At 31.0% G+C, this 20,764-nt stretch overlaps 2 protein-coding genes across 7 annotated transcripts in view; one reads left to right on the forward strand and one right to left on the reverse strand.

Annotated features, from left to right (window-relative positions):
- The window catches only part of LOC145324766 (caspase-3-like), a 233,698-nt gene that overhangs the window by 149,910 nt on the left and 63,024 nt on the right, over window positions 1-20,764 (forward strand). The window lies entirely within an intron of this gene.
- LOC145324763 (short transient receptor potential channel 1-like) lies at window positions 1,944-19,849 on the reverse strand. 2 transcript variants are annotated; one of them, XM_080167384.1, is made up of 35 exons: window positions 19,749-19,849; window positions 19,446-19,506; window positions 19,018-19,071; window positions 17,839-17,901; window positions 17,061-17,132; window positions 16,342-16,427; window positions 15,745-15,839; window positions 15,561-15,595; window positions 15,087-15,123; window positions 14,547-14,627; window positions 14,416-14,478; window positions 14,308-14,328; window positions 14,170-14,222; window positions 13,756-13,792; window positions 12,868-12,939; window positions 12,584-12,619; window positions 12,009-12,132; window positions 11,627-11,753; window positions 11,466-11,523; window positions 11,156-11,217; window positions 10,825-10,894; window positions 10,474-10,560; window positions 8,484-8,565; window positions 7,875-7,926; window positions 7,604-7,739; window positions 6,100-6,184; window positions 5,275-5,445; window positions 5,060-5,092; window positions 4,689-4,732; window positions 4,308-4,376; window positions 4,067-4,131; window positions 3,705-3,783; window positions 3,180-3,278; window positions 2,328-2,375; window positions 1,944-2,063 (listed from the first exon to the last, which is right to left on the reverse strand). In XM_080167384.1, the coding sequence occupies exons 1-35, from the start codon at window positions 19,771-19,773 to the stop codon at window positions 2,019-2,021; spliced, it is 2,427 nt and encodes an 808-aa protein (XP_080023510.1). In that variant the 5' UTR covers window positions 19,774-19,849; the 3' UTR covers window positions 1,944-2,018. The 2 variants fall into 2 exon arrangements, with proteins under 2 accessions (XP_080023510.1, XP_080023511.1); XM_080167385.1 differs by lacking the exon at window positions 5,060-5,092.

Below are 20,764 nucleotides of genomic sequence, written 5' to 3' on the forward strand. Positions count from 1 at the left end.
TGTTATCCTAAGAATCATTATTCCAAAATAGTCAGATCAATAGAATAATTATATCATACAGAAAATTTTATAAAAACAATATGTTTAAAATAAATGAATCGTAATTATTGCTATATGAATCATCATGCAAAGAAATTCGCTTTCAAAAAGACTATTCTTACATGTTCAAATCAATAAAAAAGAGCTAACCGTCACGGACTGACTGACTAATAGAAAAGCTTGACTGTATAACAAAAAATGTTTTAATAATTGTATTAAATCTGCGGTGTGGCAAGGTGGTGAAGGAAGTCCTAAATATTCATTCTAATCCTGAAAACATGCTTTTAAATCCGATTTGTGTGGATTGGTGAGTGGATTTATGGTAATTGGGAAACATATCGCAATAATATCCTATTCAGACCTATTGGAGCTTATATACAACCACCTTTCTGTAATTTGTTATTTAAAATTTGTTTTGCTCATAAATATTTAAAAGGGTGATTTCTAAGGTTTAATAGCTGTTTTGTTAAAGCAGAATAGTTTAATTGAAATAATACAATACAATTTTGACATGGCAAAAACTTTGATAGCTTAAATGCTAGATATAATGACGAAATGACAAAATTTCCCTTCCTGTAGATTACATTTCGTGGTTGAAACGTTTTAACACTGAATGAAACAAGCGATCTATTTCAAGAAAAGTCTCCAAAGTTGTTGAGCCAACGAATAATAAAAAGTTATGATAATACTTAGATCTAATTGTCATATACATATATACTGAAAGAGGGTGCCACATGGTCGAGCGGTTTATGCAGAATTTATGAGATTTGCCAGCATATCTGAATATTTGTTGGAAGAGAGTCAAGCTAAAGGCTTAACCTCAAACAATAAAGTTAGGTGGATATAGAGGAACACACTCATAAGCAACATGGACGAACATATAGACCAATTACTTTTATAAAAGTTTTCAGAAGTTTTTGCTTTTATCTAATGAAAGATCACTGGACCGATTAGGTTCTCCTTTACAGCCAAGTTGTGTATTGATCCTGGGTAGGTGCTCTGTAAAAAATGTGTTGTTATTATGTCAACTCAAGTGTATATCCGTGAATTCATTAGACTATAGATATGGCTATTTTATGTCGACCATTATTACTTAAAAAAAACTAGTAGTTGCGCCCCTAGCATCTAGGGTGCTCTGTAATTGTATGTAATAGATAGGGCTAGTAAAATAGCTTAAAAACCATGCAAAAACATAAATCTGGAAATAGAATAGCCCAAAAACCAGCACAGGACCTATATGAAGCTAAACTAAACTAGAAAACCAAATCAGTTTAGTAGTTATTGAGATCTTAAGCTTCAGACAAAAAAAAACCGTAGTACTTTATATTATAGGATACTGAAATCACAGTGAAGAAACTTTATTTTTTTAGCCTCTATTTCTTCTTAATTATTCATTAATCTTAAGATTGATTTTATAATTCTATTAATCATTAATATTGGATAACATAGGATATCTCGTAATACAGAAGCTTTTTATATTTGTCTGTACGTCCCTACATTTAATATTACTAAGTTAGTAAGATTGCTTTTTTTAGGTATAAAATTTTTGTTTGGCCGATTTGAAACAAGGCTCGGCAGCCATAGCCACCCCAAACGCACAGGTTAGAGAAGCCTCATTATTCAGCCATGCGGCTTTCAACGCCACTCAATAAGCCAAACCACCAAATTTCCAATAGAAGAGAATCAGCCAATTTTAATGAGACTAAGTGACCGCCCCCCCCCCCCCCCCCACCCCCTTCTTTAGCCACTTTCAGCCTAAACCTCATATTTGTATTTAGCTGAGGGCGTAGCAATCCCAACCGCTAAACGATAGCAAAAATGAGCCTATACAATATTTAGATATCTAGCAAAAGTAATCCTGTCCCTCATTGCTTTAAAGAATGTTTTCATCCTTGTTAAATTAGTACAATAAAACTTACACTTTCAAATTTATTCATAATAAGCTTTTTTATTTGTATTTGACAAAACAGTTAAGCATTTTAGTTGGTTCTTGAGTGTCCCAGAAAGTTCTCTGCGTTTCTCAACTAAAAATAATTAAAAATATACAATATTGTAAAGTAAATTCTTTTTTCAAAATTTATTAATTGTTAAGCTTTAAGATTGATCATTTGTGAAAAAAGAGTTTTGGATAATTTTGACAAAAATCTTTGTTTTGTATTATCTTACAAAAGTATCTTTTTCAATAAAGAAAATATTTTAAAATTCAAAAAAACGCCCAAGCTAATTCTGTGACGGACATACAGAACAACCATAGTTATATAGTAAAGGCACTACATATATAAATATACTTCATTGAGAATTTTCTTCTTAGAATTTTCCAAATCTTCTTTTGTTATCTAAACAAGGATAAAATATTCATAAAAGAAAAGTTGAACAAAAATTACAGAACATGTGATGTATTTTTTTAATGAATGGATATTTTCACAAGCAACCATTAAAAAATAGGTTGATAAAATAGACATTTTAACACAAAGAATCAAGATATTTTAAATGAAAATAAGAATTTTTTAGCAAATGAGTGTAGAGTTAATTTGCTATTCTTACAGGACTTCTCAAAAAAGTTTTTGAAAACCACAAATGAATAAAAGCTATGCTTTTAAAACTCAAGTAGATTGTTGAGTATTAGTATGGATATTTTAAATTTCTAATGTAAATGAAATAGAGAATTGAAGGAAGGTAATATCTTAAAATGTTTTCTCGTATTCATTCGAATCCGGTGGATAGGAACCGGTTCTCATCCATACGAAAAAACTATGTCTAGCATCGAATTATATCCAGCTTTCTACGAATATAAAAATGTACAATCATAAGATTAAAACCAGTTTTTATAGCCGGTGCCTTCGGCACCTCGGGCTAAAAAAAATTAGTTTTAATCTTATAATTGTACATTCTATATCCGCGGAAAGCTGTTTATAATACGATGCGAGAAATAACTATTACTTGTGTTGTTTATGGGATAAAACCAATAAACTTTCCTAAGCTAGCATAGGAGTTTGGGTTACCTTAGCCTTACATTGATATATAGGAATATGTAGAAACTAGGTAGCCATAATTCCTAAGAAACTTTATTAGATTTGAGTTCAAATATGTATATCATATTTAGAACAGAGCTACAAAAGTGAATGATCAAGTGTACTGACCTTGTTCTCCGAGCTATCCTCCTGGTTGTTGATATACGTGTTGCACAGGTCCTCCACCATAGCAATGTACTCCGCGTTGGGTTCTGGAGATGTAGTTACCTGAAATTTAATGCTAAATTAGCATTTTTAAAATTAAGGTAATATTTCTATAAGAGCATACAATTGTTTAACTTTAGCTACTCTTCTGTAGGGGAGTCAACTTTCATTTGTATTTTTGAAAAGAAAAAGGTTTATTACCCTTGCAAGTTGAAGAAAAGTGAAAATCAATTAGTCAAACAGCGGCGCCTCATTGGAGGGTGGGGTACCCTATACCAAAATTAACTAATAACCTCCTTAGGACCTATGAGAAGCTGCACAGCAAAATGTAAATCATATTGGTTAGGTGGTTAACACAAGAACCTTCAGAAGAAACAGAAAGATAGAGATCATGTTACTTTAATATAAGGATAGACTTGCAAAACATTTTTCTTTGAAGTAATTTATCTTTTTCAAAGATTTTTTCAATGAATTAAAAAGTTCCTCTACCTCTGCATCTGTACTACACTGGTTGTACATCCAATAGATGGCTGTCTCCAACACATTGAAGGGAACAGGAAGACAACTTCTGCAATATATAATTTAGAAGTCATATGTAGATATAAAATGCAAAGTAGAACATTCTCTGTCTGTCTTTCCGTATGAAGCTTAAGATCTTGGTAACTGCTGAACCGATTGGGCTATACTCTTCAGGGAATATAGCTACTGGTCTTGCAGCGCTTTGAAGCTTTTTTCTCGGGGATTGGAACAACTCCAACCCACTCCAAACAAAAAATTTAATAAATTATTGAAGTTTACACCTGTTATTTTTGTATGTGTTTTAAATTAAATAAATAATATATCCATTTCACCTTCTATCAAAAAATTCTTGCCATATTTTTGTGCGAGCAAATTTCCATTCTTCTGTTTTGAAATCCTTGAAGAAAAATTATTGTAGGACATGACAATATTACAAATGACTGATAAGTAAAATATTTAATTGTTTCAGTATTACTAATGAATCCCTTTTTTGATATTTAGCATCAGCGGGTTTTTAAACTAAAAGTCAATCTTAATGAAGGCAATGCTGCTCTGCCTTACCATTTTCCTTACCTGGACATTCTGAATGGTTGTGTTCATGGAAGCAATGATAAGGTTCATGCAAATGATTACTACTACAACCTACATCATAAATTAAAGTACCTTTGGTAAATCTTGTAGATGAAATTATGTACAACTTGAAAAAATAGTTATTTAATATTCTTTTCTGTGTGTAAACAAATTGATTTATTTTGGAATAATCTTTATATGCCTACTTTAAGTTAGCTGCTTATGAAAACATTATTACAGTGCTGCAGTTGTATATTCAAAATATTACCAGTAGCAACACAGAGCTTGTGAATGCTAATTTGCACTCTGCTTCAACTGATTTAAGCCTTCAAGTGTTTTATACATCCCGCAGCATAAAATTTAATTATTTCCTATTAAAATTACCTGATAAATCCACCAGAGAAATATTGCAACTTGTGCTGGGAAACCTAAAAAATTTAGTTAGTCATGCTTTTTTAAAATCCTATTTAACCTTTATTGAAACAGTATATTTACATTTAAACGGCAAGGAGTCATTAATCATTATCATTAATGGTAGGCTTTTTCATATAAATATTATGCAAACATAGGGTTAGTCTGTTTATTGATATACTTTGAAATACCTAGAGTACCTACCATTTATTGATAAAACCTTTGTAGACTGCTCACAAAGTCTATTTTTTAATAGATAGATTTATTCAATTCCTCTAGTTACATATTATATAAAAATAAAGTACGTTAGGATTTAATAATGAATCTTAAGATACAGATAATACCTTGATAATTTTCTGAGAAATCCAAAAGTGGTCCTAAAATTTACAAATTTTGACATTGAAACAGTTATAGTATTACCAACAGCTTTCTGTGAATATTCAAAAATATAAATCTTAATATCAAAACCAGTTTTGTTAGCCATGAGGGGCCAAAGGAAATAATACTGGAATAATAATTTCCAGATGATATACAAGAAAATGAAACAAATATAAAACACCTGTTGTACAGCCAAAACCTTCAGTATGTCCAGGATCAAAAATACTCCACAGAGAATACTTCATGGCATCCCTTTCCTTTCTGAATTGATTCTTGTTGTCATCAATTTTCCATGCATGTTCTGATCTATCAGCTTTACCATCTGTTTCAGATCCCTCGCATAGTTGGTCTGCCTGTTTTTAAAGTTTTTGATAGCTATTGCAGAGAAGTTTTATCATAGTTCTAATACCCAATTACTAGCCTACAGGGTATTTTTCCCTTTAGGTTCTGAGGAAATTTATTACCATTTTACTATTTAATTCAATGAACACAGTAATAGTGTCTGACTGATTATGACGTAACAAAAAAAATTAGCCAATGAGAGTCCACTATAAATTTTACCATTGGTCAATAACGGCCTCTCATTGGCTAATTTTTTTTTGTTACGTCATAATCAGTCAGACACTATTACTGTGTTCAATTTAAATTATAATTTTGTTTCTTCCTTTTTTACTTTTTTTACTTTTTAAATTTTTATTTTCTTTGATAACTGGGTGGATCTTAACCCAAACAAAAAATCTTAAAACCAATGCTGACCAGTATTTTATTCCCTGAAGAGTAGAGCCCTATTGGTTCAGCAGATACAGGATCTTAGCTGCAGACTTACAGACTGATGGACAGACATTGTTATACTTGTATTACAAGTATGTATTTCTTCCTAGAAGTGTTAACATAAAGAGATAAAAAGGTATTTAAATTTTGTAAATATTTGATTTTGAGTAAATTAACTACTTTCAATAATAGCTCATTTTGAATACTTCTGGTAAATTATTCAGCAATAGCTATTCCTTAACGAGCTCCATGATATAGAAGATGCCAAAACAAAAGGAACTGTATATAACGATGAACAGTGGAATCATAGCTAAAATATCCTAAACAAAATTTTAGTCAAAATAATAATTATTTCACTTATATAATTGTATGAGTAAACATAAATATCCTATGCTAAAGTGTTATCAATCAAAATAAACATTGAATTATTCCCAGGACTACTTGGACAATTTATTTTGTTAGAAGTTTATGATTAAAGATATCGAGTATTGAGTGCCATAGATAAGGAAAGTAATTAGCAAAAAATTTAAGAATTATAAGGGTTGGGTATCTTAATTTTGTGCATTATTAAAATGAAAACAAACCTCATTTAATTCAAAAGAGGTTTACCAACTTTTTTTTTTAAATTTACTTTTACTTGAGCAAGTCTAACATCAGGAGTTTAAAAAGAGGAAATGCCTCTGTATATAAGAACACACATATTGCTATTAAGCCCAGTTTAAAGGACGCCTGCAAGAAATAACACGCTTTAACTGCTAAAAGACGGCCACAAGAAGACCCAATACCCCAAATTTAAAGCCTTAAGCTTCAATTACAAAAAAGTTCTAGGCATTTCAAAATAGCATTTTATGTACGATGGATTTTTTGAAAGATTTCCAATGCTCATAAAAGAAAAAACAATATTAAATTACGTTGCCTAGACATAAAATTATAACCTTATCTTTGTCAGAAACTTAGATTGCCTGTAACTGATTACATTTTTACAATAAAAACACCACATTTCATAGTCAAAATCTATGAAAAAAATTCGATTTAAATTGCATTTTTAAACAAAAATCATAGCGGAAACAAAGGGGTAAACTAATACAAGCTTAGTTGTGATTGGTTGCTTAGCTGATTCAGCCTTCCGATTGGCTACAGTACATTTGGTACAACGCAAGTAAAACTTAATTTTTTTTAATGATTTTGACTATAAAAATGGGTATTTTTATTGTAAAAATATAATTAGTTACTGGAAACCTAAATTTATGACAAAAATAAGCTTATAATTTTGTTTCTAGGTCACGTAGTTTAATTTCAAAGTTTTCAACATGAGCATTGCAATTCTTTCAAAATTTTCATTGTACATAAAATGTCATTTTAAAATGCCTAGAACTTTTTTGTTAAAGAAGCTGAAGGCTTCAAATTTGGGGTATTCGGTCTACTTGTGGCAGTCTTTCAGCAGTTTAAGCGTAGTATTTCTTGCAGGCTTCCTTTAAGACTACCAGTAAAAAGTTTTGCAACCTAAGAATTGTTTGTATGTACATGGGTCCTACTTTCACTACTACCTAATACATGAGACCATATATTCCAATATAATCAGGATATGTCAGTCTGTCGTTTTCACAGTGTTTAGAAATATCTTAGCAGTCAAAAGTGATTTTTGATCTGATGATTGATCTGATTCTCCAACAGTCAGGACATCTTAGTTTTAGAGTAGCTCTACTATAAACTAACCCTAAAGTAACTTATTTTTCTACCTTAAAAGCTTTGAATACACATGAAACAACTGGCCCAATCTGAGGAGAAAGTAATGTCCAGTACAAGATTTTAAGACAACCCAGGATAGTCCCAACTCCATAGATGCAGTGGCCAATGATAAGAGTAAATGATGATCTAAATGGAAAATAAGAAAATGATGGATGTTGAATGAATAATTAGATTTTATCTGAAATACATAGAATAAAATTGCATTGATATACTACTCATGTGTTTCACTTTATTTTCATCTTGCCCCTAAAGAAATTATACCTATTTTCCTCCAAACTGGAAGAATAATATCCAATCACTTGCAAAATACATCCTTAAAAAAGATATATTAAAATAGTTTAGTTTCAACCAAACTATTGTTTAAAGAATAAGATAAATATTTGTTTAATTGGCATTTTTTTGTAAGCTAGCTTTATCTTAAAGAATTTGAGTTTAAAGTTTAGAACATTAGTAAACCTCCCAAATGTATCAAAGTTTATAAAATAGATCTGCAACTTTTCTACCATTAAATAATATAATTTGAGGGTAAAGAAAATAAAAATTTATTATTTCATATCTTTATCCCTGGGGATGACAAAGTGCGCTATTCAAAAATAAAGAATTAAATTTGGATCATAGAAAGAACACGAAGTAGCAGGTTTCATATTATTTTTACAATAGCTTTTCTCCTATTTCCTGCAGGAAATTCTAACCCTGAGGGGTAATCATTAACATTTATCTAACAAAACCTAACCTAAAATAACCTATCAAAAGCTACTGTAAAATATGACAAAAACATGCTACTTCCTTTTATCCATGATCCTTTTTTTTATATTTGTTTACTTATTTTGATACATCAAAAATATAAGAAAATAAAGAAAAAAAGACTGCCTGCTAAAATGAATGTGTGAAAAGAAAGATTGTGCATCCAGATAGGGTTCCAATAGGAGTTCTGCTCACAGTACTTGTAAATCTGTAATCAAAGCATAAATCATTTAAATAATTTAATTTCATGTTTATTATAGTGCAGTGCATGTGGATTCATATTGCACAAGACTATTGTAGCAGACTAAAATAACGATCCTTCATCCCCTCCCCTCCTACTTGATGATCAAACTGACCAATAAATGACAGAGGAGATAGCAACCAAAATTGATGATAATCTTTTCCATTTAATATCATCCATGTGTCATTGTATATTCTAAAGTGTGTTCCTTTTTTATATGTTTCATCAATATTTGGCCACAACTCAGTCAAAAATGCTTACAAAACATACCTTTTTCGACCTAAGATGCTCAAATACTTCCTTAACAAGCCCCTTCAATCAGTTTTGAGATATCTCCATATTTGAAGGAAAATTGACAAAAAAGGCAAATTTTGGTGTTACCTTTTTATATGCTCAGTTACCATAAAATCAATAAAAAAATACTTATTTTTACTTTTCTCTCATTTTTAAAGTTTGATTCTGTTAAAGTAAATATTCTTGAAGGGATTTATGCATTGATTTTACAGAAACATAATATTTGGTGGAAATAAATGATCTTCAAAAGAATTTTTTTTGGAAAATAAGAAATTCAACCCCCATTGCCCTAGAGGATAGCTGTTGACCTCTAGTGTACATGGGTTTGTCAAGTACATGTTAAAGAAAAAAAATAGCCAAAAAAGTACATAAATAAGTATCTTAATGTGTTAGAAAATTAAATTGTTTAACTTCAAATTTGGGGATGCTGACCTTAAAGATGCTCTTACTGGTGGTGATGGTGACCCGGAAGGCATTGAAGTACATGAGCATTATGGCAACATAACTATTGATCTATGTTCTGATTTTTAAATTCCTAGCAGCCTCCAATGAAAAAATATAACAAGAACTTTTCAAAATCACAGTATTTACCTTATGAATTTGAGAATTAAAAAATCATTTAGGGATTTCTCTTGATTGGAGGCTGCTAGGAATATAAAAATCAAAACATAGATCAATAGTTGTGTTGCCATAATGCTCATGTACTTCAATGCCTTCCGGGTCACCATCACCACCAGTAGGAGCATCTTTAAGGTCAGCATCCCCAAATTTGAAGTTAAACAATTTAATTTTCTAACACATTAAAATACTTTTTTATTTACTTTTTTGGCTAAATTTTTTCTTTAACATGTATTTGACAAAACCATGTACACTAGAGGTCAGCAGCTGTCCTCTAGGGCGATGGAGGATAAATTTCTTATTTTTCAAAAAGAATACTTTTGGATACAATTTATTTCCACCCAATATTATGTTTCTGTATAAATCAATGCATAAATCCCTTCAAGAATATTTACTTTAACAGAAGCAAACTTTGAAAACCAGAAAAAAATATAAATAAGTATTTTTTTATTGATTTTATGGTATCTGAGCATATAAAAAGGTAACACCCAAATTTGCCTTTTTTGTCAATTTTCCTTGAAATATGGAGATATCTCAAAACTGATTGATGGGGCTTGTAAAGGAACTATTTGAGTACTTTAGGTTGAAAAAGGTATGTTTTGTAAGCATTTTTGACTGAGTTGTGGCAAAATAATGATGAAACATATAAAAAAGTAACACACTTTACATCCATTGCAGGTAGATTTTAATACTGTTATAAACACTAGCTGCTATGCCCCCAGAGGCCTCTAGTGGCACTTTAATTTTTTTTTTTTTTTAATAATACGATACCTATTTTTATTGCTTTAAAGTCTCTACATTACCTTGCAATGTTGCGTTAAGTCTCTATATTAAATTCTAACAAACACACAGACAAACAGACAGATAGACATCCTGTTACTTTCGTATAAGGATTATGATGGAGTGAGGCAAATGGCATCAATTAAATTTATTGTATTTATAGATAAATAAAAAAAAAAGTTCCTGATGTACATCCATAAGGATGTAACCAACTGCAAAAAGACAAATCAGGCAATCATACCAATCTAAATGCATCTTCTTTACTTCATTCTAGATAAAATTAAATAATTATTGAGTTCTGGATATATCAAGAGTTTCTACTCAATGTTGAATTGTATTTAAGGAAATGTGAAAATATAAAATTAGATGAAGAAATATGTAAATGTTTTATTTAGATAAACCAAAACAAGTCAAAATTTTGAATTAAATTGACTAAAGTTGATTTGCTTTAATATTGAATATGTCAAGTAAATAAAAAAATTTAGATTGTAATGTTGTCAAAAGACTATTAGAATTAGAATTCAAAGAAATAACCTCTGGATTGATAATAGAACACAGCACAAGAAAGATGAAGAAAAAATGTACAATCACATGAGCAAGAAACCTGTTATCCATTAAATCATACAGTAAAATATTTTCTCTCTCAATTATGCCTTTGATTAATGTTAAAAGAATTTTTTTCTATCTCTCAATTAATTTAAATTTTATTCTTAACACTGTTAAAAGATTAATATATGTTAAAATGTCTTAGACATGCATAACACATATAGAAAAAAAAACAGAAATATATAGAAATTATCATGATTAAATAATAAGTAAAATCAATATTTTCTGATTGATTGATTGAGATACAAATGATTAATGCCTGTTGAAGGGAATAGTAAAGAAGAATAGCATAGATCTCAAAAACCCATTCATGTGTGGCACCTTAATTATAAGAATACATATTATATAACCAAATTTCTTTATGTCCAGATTTTTATTAAGATCTTGTTATAGCTTGACTGACTGTTTTACAATTTTCAAGGAACAGTCAGTGTATTCAATCAGTAAAAAACCAATCCCTCTAACATTAATATTTTTTTCTTTTAAAAAACTTTTCGCTTGATTCTTGGGATGAGGAAACTAGTTAATCAAAAGATAACTTTAATTAAGAAAAACAGTTAAATAATAACCTTTTCTCTCCTTTTGGCAATTATTCTTTTTTCTTCATCACTTAACATGTCTACTTTTCTGAAAGGTAATTAAAGTTAAAAGAAAACTAACTACTTTTAAAAATAGTAGTTACAACTTTGTAAGATTTTTAATACCAAAATGAAATATTAACAAGACCTACTTGTAGTACTTGTAATGAATGCACATGAAAACATAACATAGTATTCTAGGTGGCAGCAACACTATGCACATCAGCAAATAAAGAATTCTGACCAAAGTACTGCTTCTTGACCAAGGAAGTGTGTGTCCTAAATAAAAGAAAAATATAATTAACATTTGTAGTACAAATGTGCCAAATTTTTAGGTGTAAATGATTTTGGTGTTGTGTTTGACTTCTTTATGTCTGGTTCTAGTTAACTATTCTTATGGAATAATATTGTTAGCTTGAGAACTCCATTTTTGTTAACCTGGAAATTCCTAGTGCAGGGTTATTCATCACAGAGAGACACAAAATAAAAACAGCTTTTAAAATACTGGTTGACAATAATGGGATGCTAATCTACCTGTAACATCACATCTAAGCCAAGCCTCTCTGATAATTGATTGACAATCATCATATGCTACAAACTCAAGGTGCTTATCAAGAACAGCTTGTAAGATCCTAGCATGCAGAGGACTATTGTCAATCTAAGAAAAAACTTGAATCATAAACCTCTGGTTTATTATAACTCATTTTACTTGTGTAAAATATATAGGTAATACACAAACATAGTTAGTTCAAATATTTTAAATTTCTCCATCCTGGCGGGCACACAGATAAAGAGGAAAAACATAGTTAGAATTAAACAAAGCATTTTGTAAGGTACATATCATATTAAGGTTCCAGGTATGATCCTACAGTTTCATGTATAACTAAAGGATTTGCCTCTTTCATTTTTAGTTTTCAAAGTGAAATAAAAATTTATATTCCAGGGAGTGATTTTCTAAACGGCAAAATAGTTATAAACTTCCCAGGACCTATGAGAAACTACACTGTAAAGGAGAACTATTTTGTTCAGCAGTTAAAATGATCCTTGGGAACAGACAAATATTCATGCACACAACAAAGATCCTGTTACTTTTTAAATGGATTTATTACCTCATCTTTGATGTTATGATTTAAAAACAGTGAAGTCTTAATCAGTACATATTTGATTATTTTTTTTTCTATATGGTAATTAAATAGAAATATATGTCTTATATTGTACTGTTTGATTTTTAAATTTATTTATCATTATTTAATTATACACAAAAACAATGTGCCCTATGTTTTGAACTTATTCTAATGCTAAAATTCAGTAAAAAAAAATTAAGGTTCAAAAATAAACACACTACTTTTGCATGTTTATTAATTTGGAAACAAATATAAATTAGCAAATATTCCTGGCGAAAAGTTTCACAATTTTTAACCATTTCCAGAATAAATTCTTTACTTTCAGCCTCTATAGCTTTGAACTGAACAAAGTATTAATACCATCAGTGTCAGCTTTCTGACAAAGTACTGTTAGAGAACAAAATTGAACCTTCTGTTTAACCCTTAACGGTTGGGGGGAGGGGGGGGGCGTTGAACACTGAACTGAGAGTTGAAATTTTTTAATATCACCATCCTGGCGGGCACAGGTTCCAGGTATGATCCTGCAGGTCCTGATCCTCTAGTTCTCTAGAAATCTTTAAAAGCTTCCTTTGACATAAAGACTTCAAATTTTAAGCTTAAGCTTTTTTACATATCTAAATAACGTATTAAAATTTCATAAAGATCCGTTGCTGCTTTTCTGCTGACTCTGGCGGCTGGCATTTCTAATATAAAATTTACATAAAGATATAAATTGATAAATTTGTTCCTCTAGCTTCAAAAATACGAAAATTACCGCTGTTTGAAATTTTGAAGTAAAAAAGGACCTAAAAACAAAGGTTGTGAAATAAAAGGATGAAGGAAGCGAAAATTGACTTTGGCTCACTTAAGGTCGGAAATTCATTATCAAACAGCTGACATGCACAAAAAAATAGCCCTGTAGCTCCAATAGGAGCTGAGATTATAAAGGTGCCGCAAGGGGCCCGACCGTTAAGGGTTAATAAACCTATACATAGTTTGCTTTTTATTTTCTGCTAAGTATGTTTACTTGCATGCTTGATTCTTTGTGTCCGCTTCAGAGAGTGAAAAATATCTGATACAAAGTCTCTGCTTTTTACTTGAAGCAAATCAGTATAACATATCTTTTTATGGAATGGCGAACCATAAAATTGTATCAAACCTTTAAAACAAGTTTTTACCTTTGCTTCATATTCTTTTCTTTTATACTTCTCAATTCTAAAAATTAAACAATGTGAGTTCTATTATAGTTATATATAATACGCCCCTGGAGGCGTCTAGGAGCCCTTGAGGTGAGAAGGAGAAAAAGTTTTGGCACGCTTGTAGGAAGTGACACACCTGTAATTCGTACAGTGGCACCACCTTGCGGGAATTATAAATATTTTTGAAATTTTTGGCAAGCTATCTTGTAAGGGTAGTGGTACTCTCCTCCAAAATAGCTATAAACCTTCCCAGGACCTATAAAAAGCTACACTGGAAAAGTGAATTATATTGATTCGGCAGGTCAGTGAAAACCTTTCTTACAGAGAGACAGACCCAGATCATTTTACTTTATTGTGATTGATAAAGATATTTTACAAGATGGCCTATTTTACCTTGCATTTTTAACATTCTCAAAAGCTTGTGTTATTGGATCACTCTCCATGATCTTACAGATAAACATAATTTATAACATAATATGATTTAATGAATTATAGATATTTTTTTAAATTACAAAATCTGAAACAATTCACCTCTCTTTTGCTTCTATTACACTAAAAAGAAAACAAAAATATTAGATATATTTATTAATATATAAAATTTGTATAAAGAAATTCTCAAATTGTAAACAAATCATTAACCTGACTGTTGACAACCATGAATTTAGCCACAAGATATGTTGGTATAGCTGCAGCTGTAAAGGACTAAATAAATTATATTTAGATTTGATAGCCTCTGAAAATTGATTCTTGTTTATAAATGATTGACTTACCCTAAGGTGTTTATCATCAGTCATTTTTTTGTTGATATCATATCCATGTTTCAGAAAATGATTCACCATTTCAATGTTATTCTAAAGTTAAATGAAATATTTATAAATGTTACTTTTTTTTAAATCTGTGACCATGACTCAACACAGAGCAACTGCTTGTTGTCAGATAGGTGATAGGTTCGAATCTCTGTCCGATAGCGTATAATAACTAAAGAGGTTAAAAATGGTTCCTACTGCTGCTATGTGAGGTGTGCGACATAAATAGTTAGAGTAGGGGGATTGACTTGACCCAAAACAGGTGCAACTCATTACCGCGCACACTTAGGACTTCTCAGACAAAGGTCATGAAATCAAAAGGAAAGGTGTCTGATGGGCAAATGGACACTTTACACCGCAATCATTGGGCTTAGGGCTGTTACAGAAACACTGACAAATTGTCAGCGGCCTAAGCTCCCCCTTTGGAGGGAAAAGGATGTTACTTTTTGTTTTTATATGTTACTTTTGAATCAATTATTTTAAGTTATACTTTTAGTTTTTTACCTTTTCACATGTCCTTATCATTGCATCATTGTCACACCTGTGATTACAATTTTTACAAATAACACTTCATGTATGAATTAATGTATTAGAAGTAATACTAAAATATGCATTTTTATATAATTATATTACATATTCCAGTATGATTCATACATTTTTTACTCAATACATGACAAAATATACAAACTGGAATAGGTTTTCAAATTATTCTGTCAATATAGTGATCACATGGCCAAATTCTCAATCCAAAAAGGAGAGAGGAAATTTTATGTTTTTCCATTAGATCAAAAATTTGATAATCTATTCAGTGGTATATGCTAGAAATTTGAATACCCAATCCAACAGGATCAATATTAATAAAATGCAATAAATGGCAATTAACATATTTCTGTGCACAACGGTAAAATTTTAATAAAGAAGAAAACTAAAAATATATTTGTATGAAAAAATTTAAATCATCTTAATACTTGATTTTACCTAAACTGTTTTCCATTAGATCCATCATTCCAACCCTGAAATAAATTTTAGGTGTTAAGAATTTCTTTACGATAAATCCTGAATTGTTAAATGATTAAGTTAAATTCCAGTTTAAAACCTGTATTAGAAATTAAAGCAAAAATAATCATATAAAATAATAAAAAAAATAAAACTTTATCCTAACCTTAATGACAACTTTCATTTTTTCCGTCTCTGACCATTCATCCACTTTATCAAGAATAAATTCCAAAGCCAATGGTTGTTCTTTTTCTACACATTCTATAAAATATATTTAGAAACAGATACTCTTTACTTTAAGAAAATAATTACATATTGTTTTCCTGATATATTTTTGTTGAATTGATACAAATTACCCTAAAAGGATGGAATGTTATAAAGAAACACCTAAGCCTATTTTCTCCACTTCTATTTAAGCTACTTTTTTGCTTTTTTGTCTTTTTTGTCTGAAAAGTGATAATATGTCTCTGAGTCTGTCTGTTTGTAAAAGTAATCTTGCTAACCAGTACACCTCCATATTGCTTTTTTACAGCGAAGTTAGTGAGGCATCTAGGGGTAAATGAGGGAAAGATAGGATATTTTTGGTACATCTGTCAATTATACTTGTTTTATTAAAGTCAAAACATAATGATTCAACCCAAAAAGGTTGAAACATATAAAACAAAAAAATTTTATTATTATAAAACAGATATAAAAATATAAAGATTTAAGCAATAAAATGCCCCCGGCCCCCTCCCCCCCTCCCAATAGATTTGACATGTACCTGATAATAATTCTTGAATAATGTCTCTGAGAGAATCTTTATATCCTAGCATAACTGTATCAACATCCTTGTTGAATAGTGTTAGTCTAAAAAAAGAGGTATCTATCAGTAAAATCCGTTTTATTATATTTTTTGCATCTGTTTAAAACACTATTCCCCAAAATTTTAACGTTTTCTTATTCGTTGTATTGTAATTTTAAGGGAATTTAGTGATTTTTTATTGGTTGTTTTTTTAAGTTGAATGTTTAAACGTTTCAACCACTAATTGTAATCTACACAAGAGAGTGGATACAAAACCGCGACAAACAAAACCGCGACAGTGACAAAACCGCGACTATACAAAAAAATCTATAATAAAAAAAATCTTAATGCTAGAAGGTCATGTATTTCTACAAAAAAAATCCTACATAGTTATATTTCTGTTATTGCCGCGGTTTTGTCACTGTCGCGGTTTTGTTATGTCGCGGGTTGTCCCTGTCGCGGTTTTGTTTGTCACGGATATGTATCCACTCCTACACAAGGGTTAATTTTGTGTATTATTAACGTGAACTTAAAAAAAATTTACACGAAAATTAAGAAAAAGTTGCATATTTGAGATAAGCCAGAATTTTTTGTATTTATATCAAAATTTAAGGATGGGGTGAAGGAGTGGGGGTAATTAGGGGGATTTAGTTTTATTTTAATCCTTTGTCCCCCTCTAACGAATGGCAGATACTTACTCAAAGCAGCGGAACAAGTCTCCATCATTAGAAGGATATGCAATGTCTTCAATAGCTAATTGAATGAAAGCACTGAAAAAATAGATTTTTTTAAACTAACGATTAAAGTATATAAAGTTTATAAACCAATATGATAATGTGCAAAATATTGAATTGTATAAAACACTAGCGGTTGCGCCCAAAGCATTTTTATTTAAGATGACAGAAATTTAGAAAAAAAACCTTCCCAATACTTAAATCTGAATAAATAGCCTAAAACCATATCGGGTCCTGTACAAAGCTTTCCTAAAATTGAGAACTCAATCGGTTTGGTAGTTACGAAAATCTAATTGCTTCATACAAAAAACACTTACTACTTTATATAGCGGGATAAACAGAAAAGTACGAAATCCTATAAATCGTTTATCTTCAAAAAAGATGGGGAAAGTAAAACAGTCACATATTAAGCATTAATGACATACGGACAAAGTGAGACTGCATGCAAACTAATCTAAAAGATTCTTCTTAAATCAGCCTTTTCTCTGACGTATGTAAAATAATTTCCAGTATGGTTTCAAAACCGATTAATATCCGCGGGATCGATATGAACCGTTTCTTAGCTATACTGAAAAAATCATGAAAAGCATCGTATTACAGACAATATTACACGATTATAAAAAATATTTTTAACCTGGTCCTTCGGCCACTCGGGGCTTACAAAAATGTTTTAATCATATAATTTCTTATATTAATGTCCGCTTAAAGCTGTCTATAATACGATACAATAAACAACTATTACCTTTTTGTAACATCCTTTGTAAATTTTGTTGTAATTCCCTCTGTAAATTTACCTAACTTTTTCCTGAAGTAAAAATTACAAATCATTTGATTCAAAACTTGAAGTTAAAAACAAGGGTAACAATATCCATTTAAGCCAGGGGTAGGTATTCTAACCAACATTTCTCAAAAAAATCACGAAACCTTATTAAGTATCTGGTGGCATATTTTGTATTTCAATTTGTTATGTAACTGAAAAAGGGGGGGAAGAAGGGGAGGAAAAGGGGAAGAGGGTTGTGGGGAAATTTTCCTTTCGAGTAATTTGTTAGAATATCATTCCCTTGTCCCTGATTTAAGCAAAGTTCTAAAATCATAAGGAAAGACTAACGAATAAAAACTCTTGTAGATTGTCGGAACTGAATAAGCATAATATAAATGCATTAGTCTAAACAAAATTGTAAGTAAATTTGTTGAAAAACTGCATAAATACAGTACACTGTCCAGCAGGGGCGTCCAAGCTTTTTATTTTAGGGGGGGTAAAATGGCGCGCGAAGCGCGATGCAAATTTTTTTTACCCCACCCAAAATTTTTACCCCGGGGGTAAAATTTGCTTGGGGGGGGGGGGTAATTACCCCCCCTGAAATCTGTTAGCAGGGGTAAAATTTGTTTACCCCCCCCAAAATTTACCCTCGGGGTAAAATTTTTGGGGGGGGTAATTTAAATTTTATCAAAAATTTAGTAATAAAAATGCGCGCGAAGCGAGCAAAAATTTTTTTTGTTAGAGATTTTCTATTTTGGGGGGGTATTTACCCCCCCAAAATTGTTTGAGGGGGGTAAATACCCCCTCCTAAATGGTTGGGGGTGCCTACGGGGGTAAATTTTAAATGGGGGGGGTAAAATGAAAAAAATTCGATTGGGGGGGGGGGTAATCGCCCCATTACCCCCCCACCTTGGACGCCTATGCTGTCCAGGGACATACTTAGTTTTTTTAGGACTTGAATAAAGAGATGCTTTGCTAATAACATTCTACCTTGTTGTAGGAAACAGTATTCCAAAAATTAGATGAGTAGGAAATTATCATACAAATATTTGTTGTCAAAATGGACGTACGACATTTCTGGTAATGATTGTAGAGTTGCTATGCATCCTATATCGTACCTAAATATTTGTGGATTTTTTTAACTAAAACAATGAATCTTACTTTAAACACTCCAAATTATTTTGAATGGTAATGTTTATGATTTCATTGTATGATCTGCTTGAAAACATTTGTTACAAAAGTCATTATATTTGCTTATTTGATTCTAATATTAATTCACAAAATCTCTCCGTCAGTCCTTCAGTCCGTAACGCTATGAGAGATGTGTTATATCTCAGCTATTGATTAAGATAGGCTTATATTTTTTTTGAGAAATTTACCTATGATAATTTTTCGATAAAGGGATTGCCATATGTCAGGTTTAGAGTTCCAGCTGATTTTTAAAACTGTAATATATTAATTTCCCTAAGGCTTGCAAGCGGCTGACGCGTGGCTGCTAAGCACTTGGTTAATGCCTTAAAAAAAACATTTTATGGTAGCATTTTAATTAAGAGAAAAGATGTTCATAAAAAATTCGTTAAGTAGCAGTCCTAAGAATAGTTGGGTTCTCATTCAGTGGTGGTAACAAGCTAGCTCTTCTTCTAGGCAACTCTAATAACATAAAAAAATTAATGACAAATGCATTACATAAATGTTTTGTTAACCGACTAGTAGTTCTAGTAAAGCCCCTCGTTTTTCTTATTTAAAAAAAATCTATCCAGTCCCTATGAGTGGATTGTTATTCCTGCTGTCCCAATTGTGCTTTACCTAACCTAACCTAACCTAATCTAACCAAAACTAAGCATTACAATAACTTTTATTCATGATAAAATATTTAAAAAGTTACTACAAACCAGGAATTTCAATGTTGACTGACATTTTTAGGCCTGCTAACACTTGGTCACTTATCTGCCATTTTTTCTATCAAATAACACATAGACTTCAGGGCTTGGCAGCCTCAAATTTAAACTTGCTTTTGTGCGGCTGCAGACACTATTAGATTTACTTAAATGTATAATGCATTTCTGTTTTAGGGAAAGCTGGTTCACTACATCATACACTAGCAGCTACGCTCCTAAAGTCCTCTATGGACACTTTTGGACACTTGGAATGAAGGAGGTTAAGTCATACCATTTTTAAAACCTTTAAGGAAATATATACTGGGCCGATTTCTCTTAGGAGAGTTGAAATACCCTTCCTAAAAATAAAGCCAATATGTAGGCTATTATAAATTAAATATAAATTAAGCAATTCTTTCATAATGAAATAAAAAAATTTACTTGTCTTTCTTTGATATTTAATTGTACTAATTTATTTTACTCATTGATTTAAATTTTCTTGATAAATGTTTATTTCCTTTCTTTTATCAAATCAGTTAGATTAAGCTGATTTATAACTCAAATTAAAATATTTACTTATTGTATGATCGAAAGTTCCAATAAAATGTTGTATATACATATGTGGTATTCGGCAACCCTGAGCCATGTTATGTGGCAACCCTGACCTTGGTTCGGAGAAGGGCCGAGGGCCCTCCCCCGAGTACCGGGGAAGGGGTCAGCCTGACCCCTTCCTATGCTTTAAAATTAATGACAGATTTTGACAGCCGTATTATGGTAAAGCTGCATTGTTTGGTTCCCCCACCCCTTCCAGGGATGGGGGATCATTGTTGCCCATTCTGATTAATGTATATGTATTTATATTGATTTTGCTTTAGTATTATTTATTCCAATCTGTGTATTTATTATTTGTTGTATTATAAATTAGTAACCTTTGGACCCTGAATAAAGTAACATCTGAATAGACTCTGTTTGTTATTTAGTGATAGCTAGAGAAGCCCAGCTTCTCTATAATTATACGTGTCCACGTCTGT

This window comes from Acartia tonsa, chromosome 7 (assembly GCF_053477335.1).
Source record: "Acartia tonsa isolate MP-2025a chromosome 7, ASM5347733v1, whole genome shotgun sequence".
Taxonomy (NCBI): domain Eukaryota; kingdom Metazoa; phylum Arthropoda; class Copepoda; order Calanoida; family Acartiidae; genus Acartia; species Acartia tonsa.

Bases quoted from the DNA above. Each gene is read 5' to 3' on its own strand.
- LOC145324763 (XM_080167384.1), bottom strand. From the start codon at position 19,773: ATGTCAGTCAACATTGAAATTCCTG. The intron at 19,507-19,748 runs GTTTGTAGTAAC...TTATGTTATTAG, and splicing joins AGTCAACATTGAAATTCCTG to AGTTGCCTAGAAGAAGAGCT. The intron at 4,132-4,307 runs GTAAGGAAAATG...TTTTTCTTCAAG, and splicing joins CAACCATTCAGAATGTCCAG to GATTTCAAAACAGAAGAATG.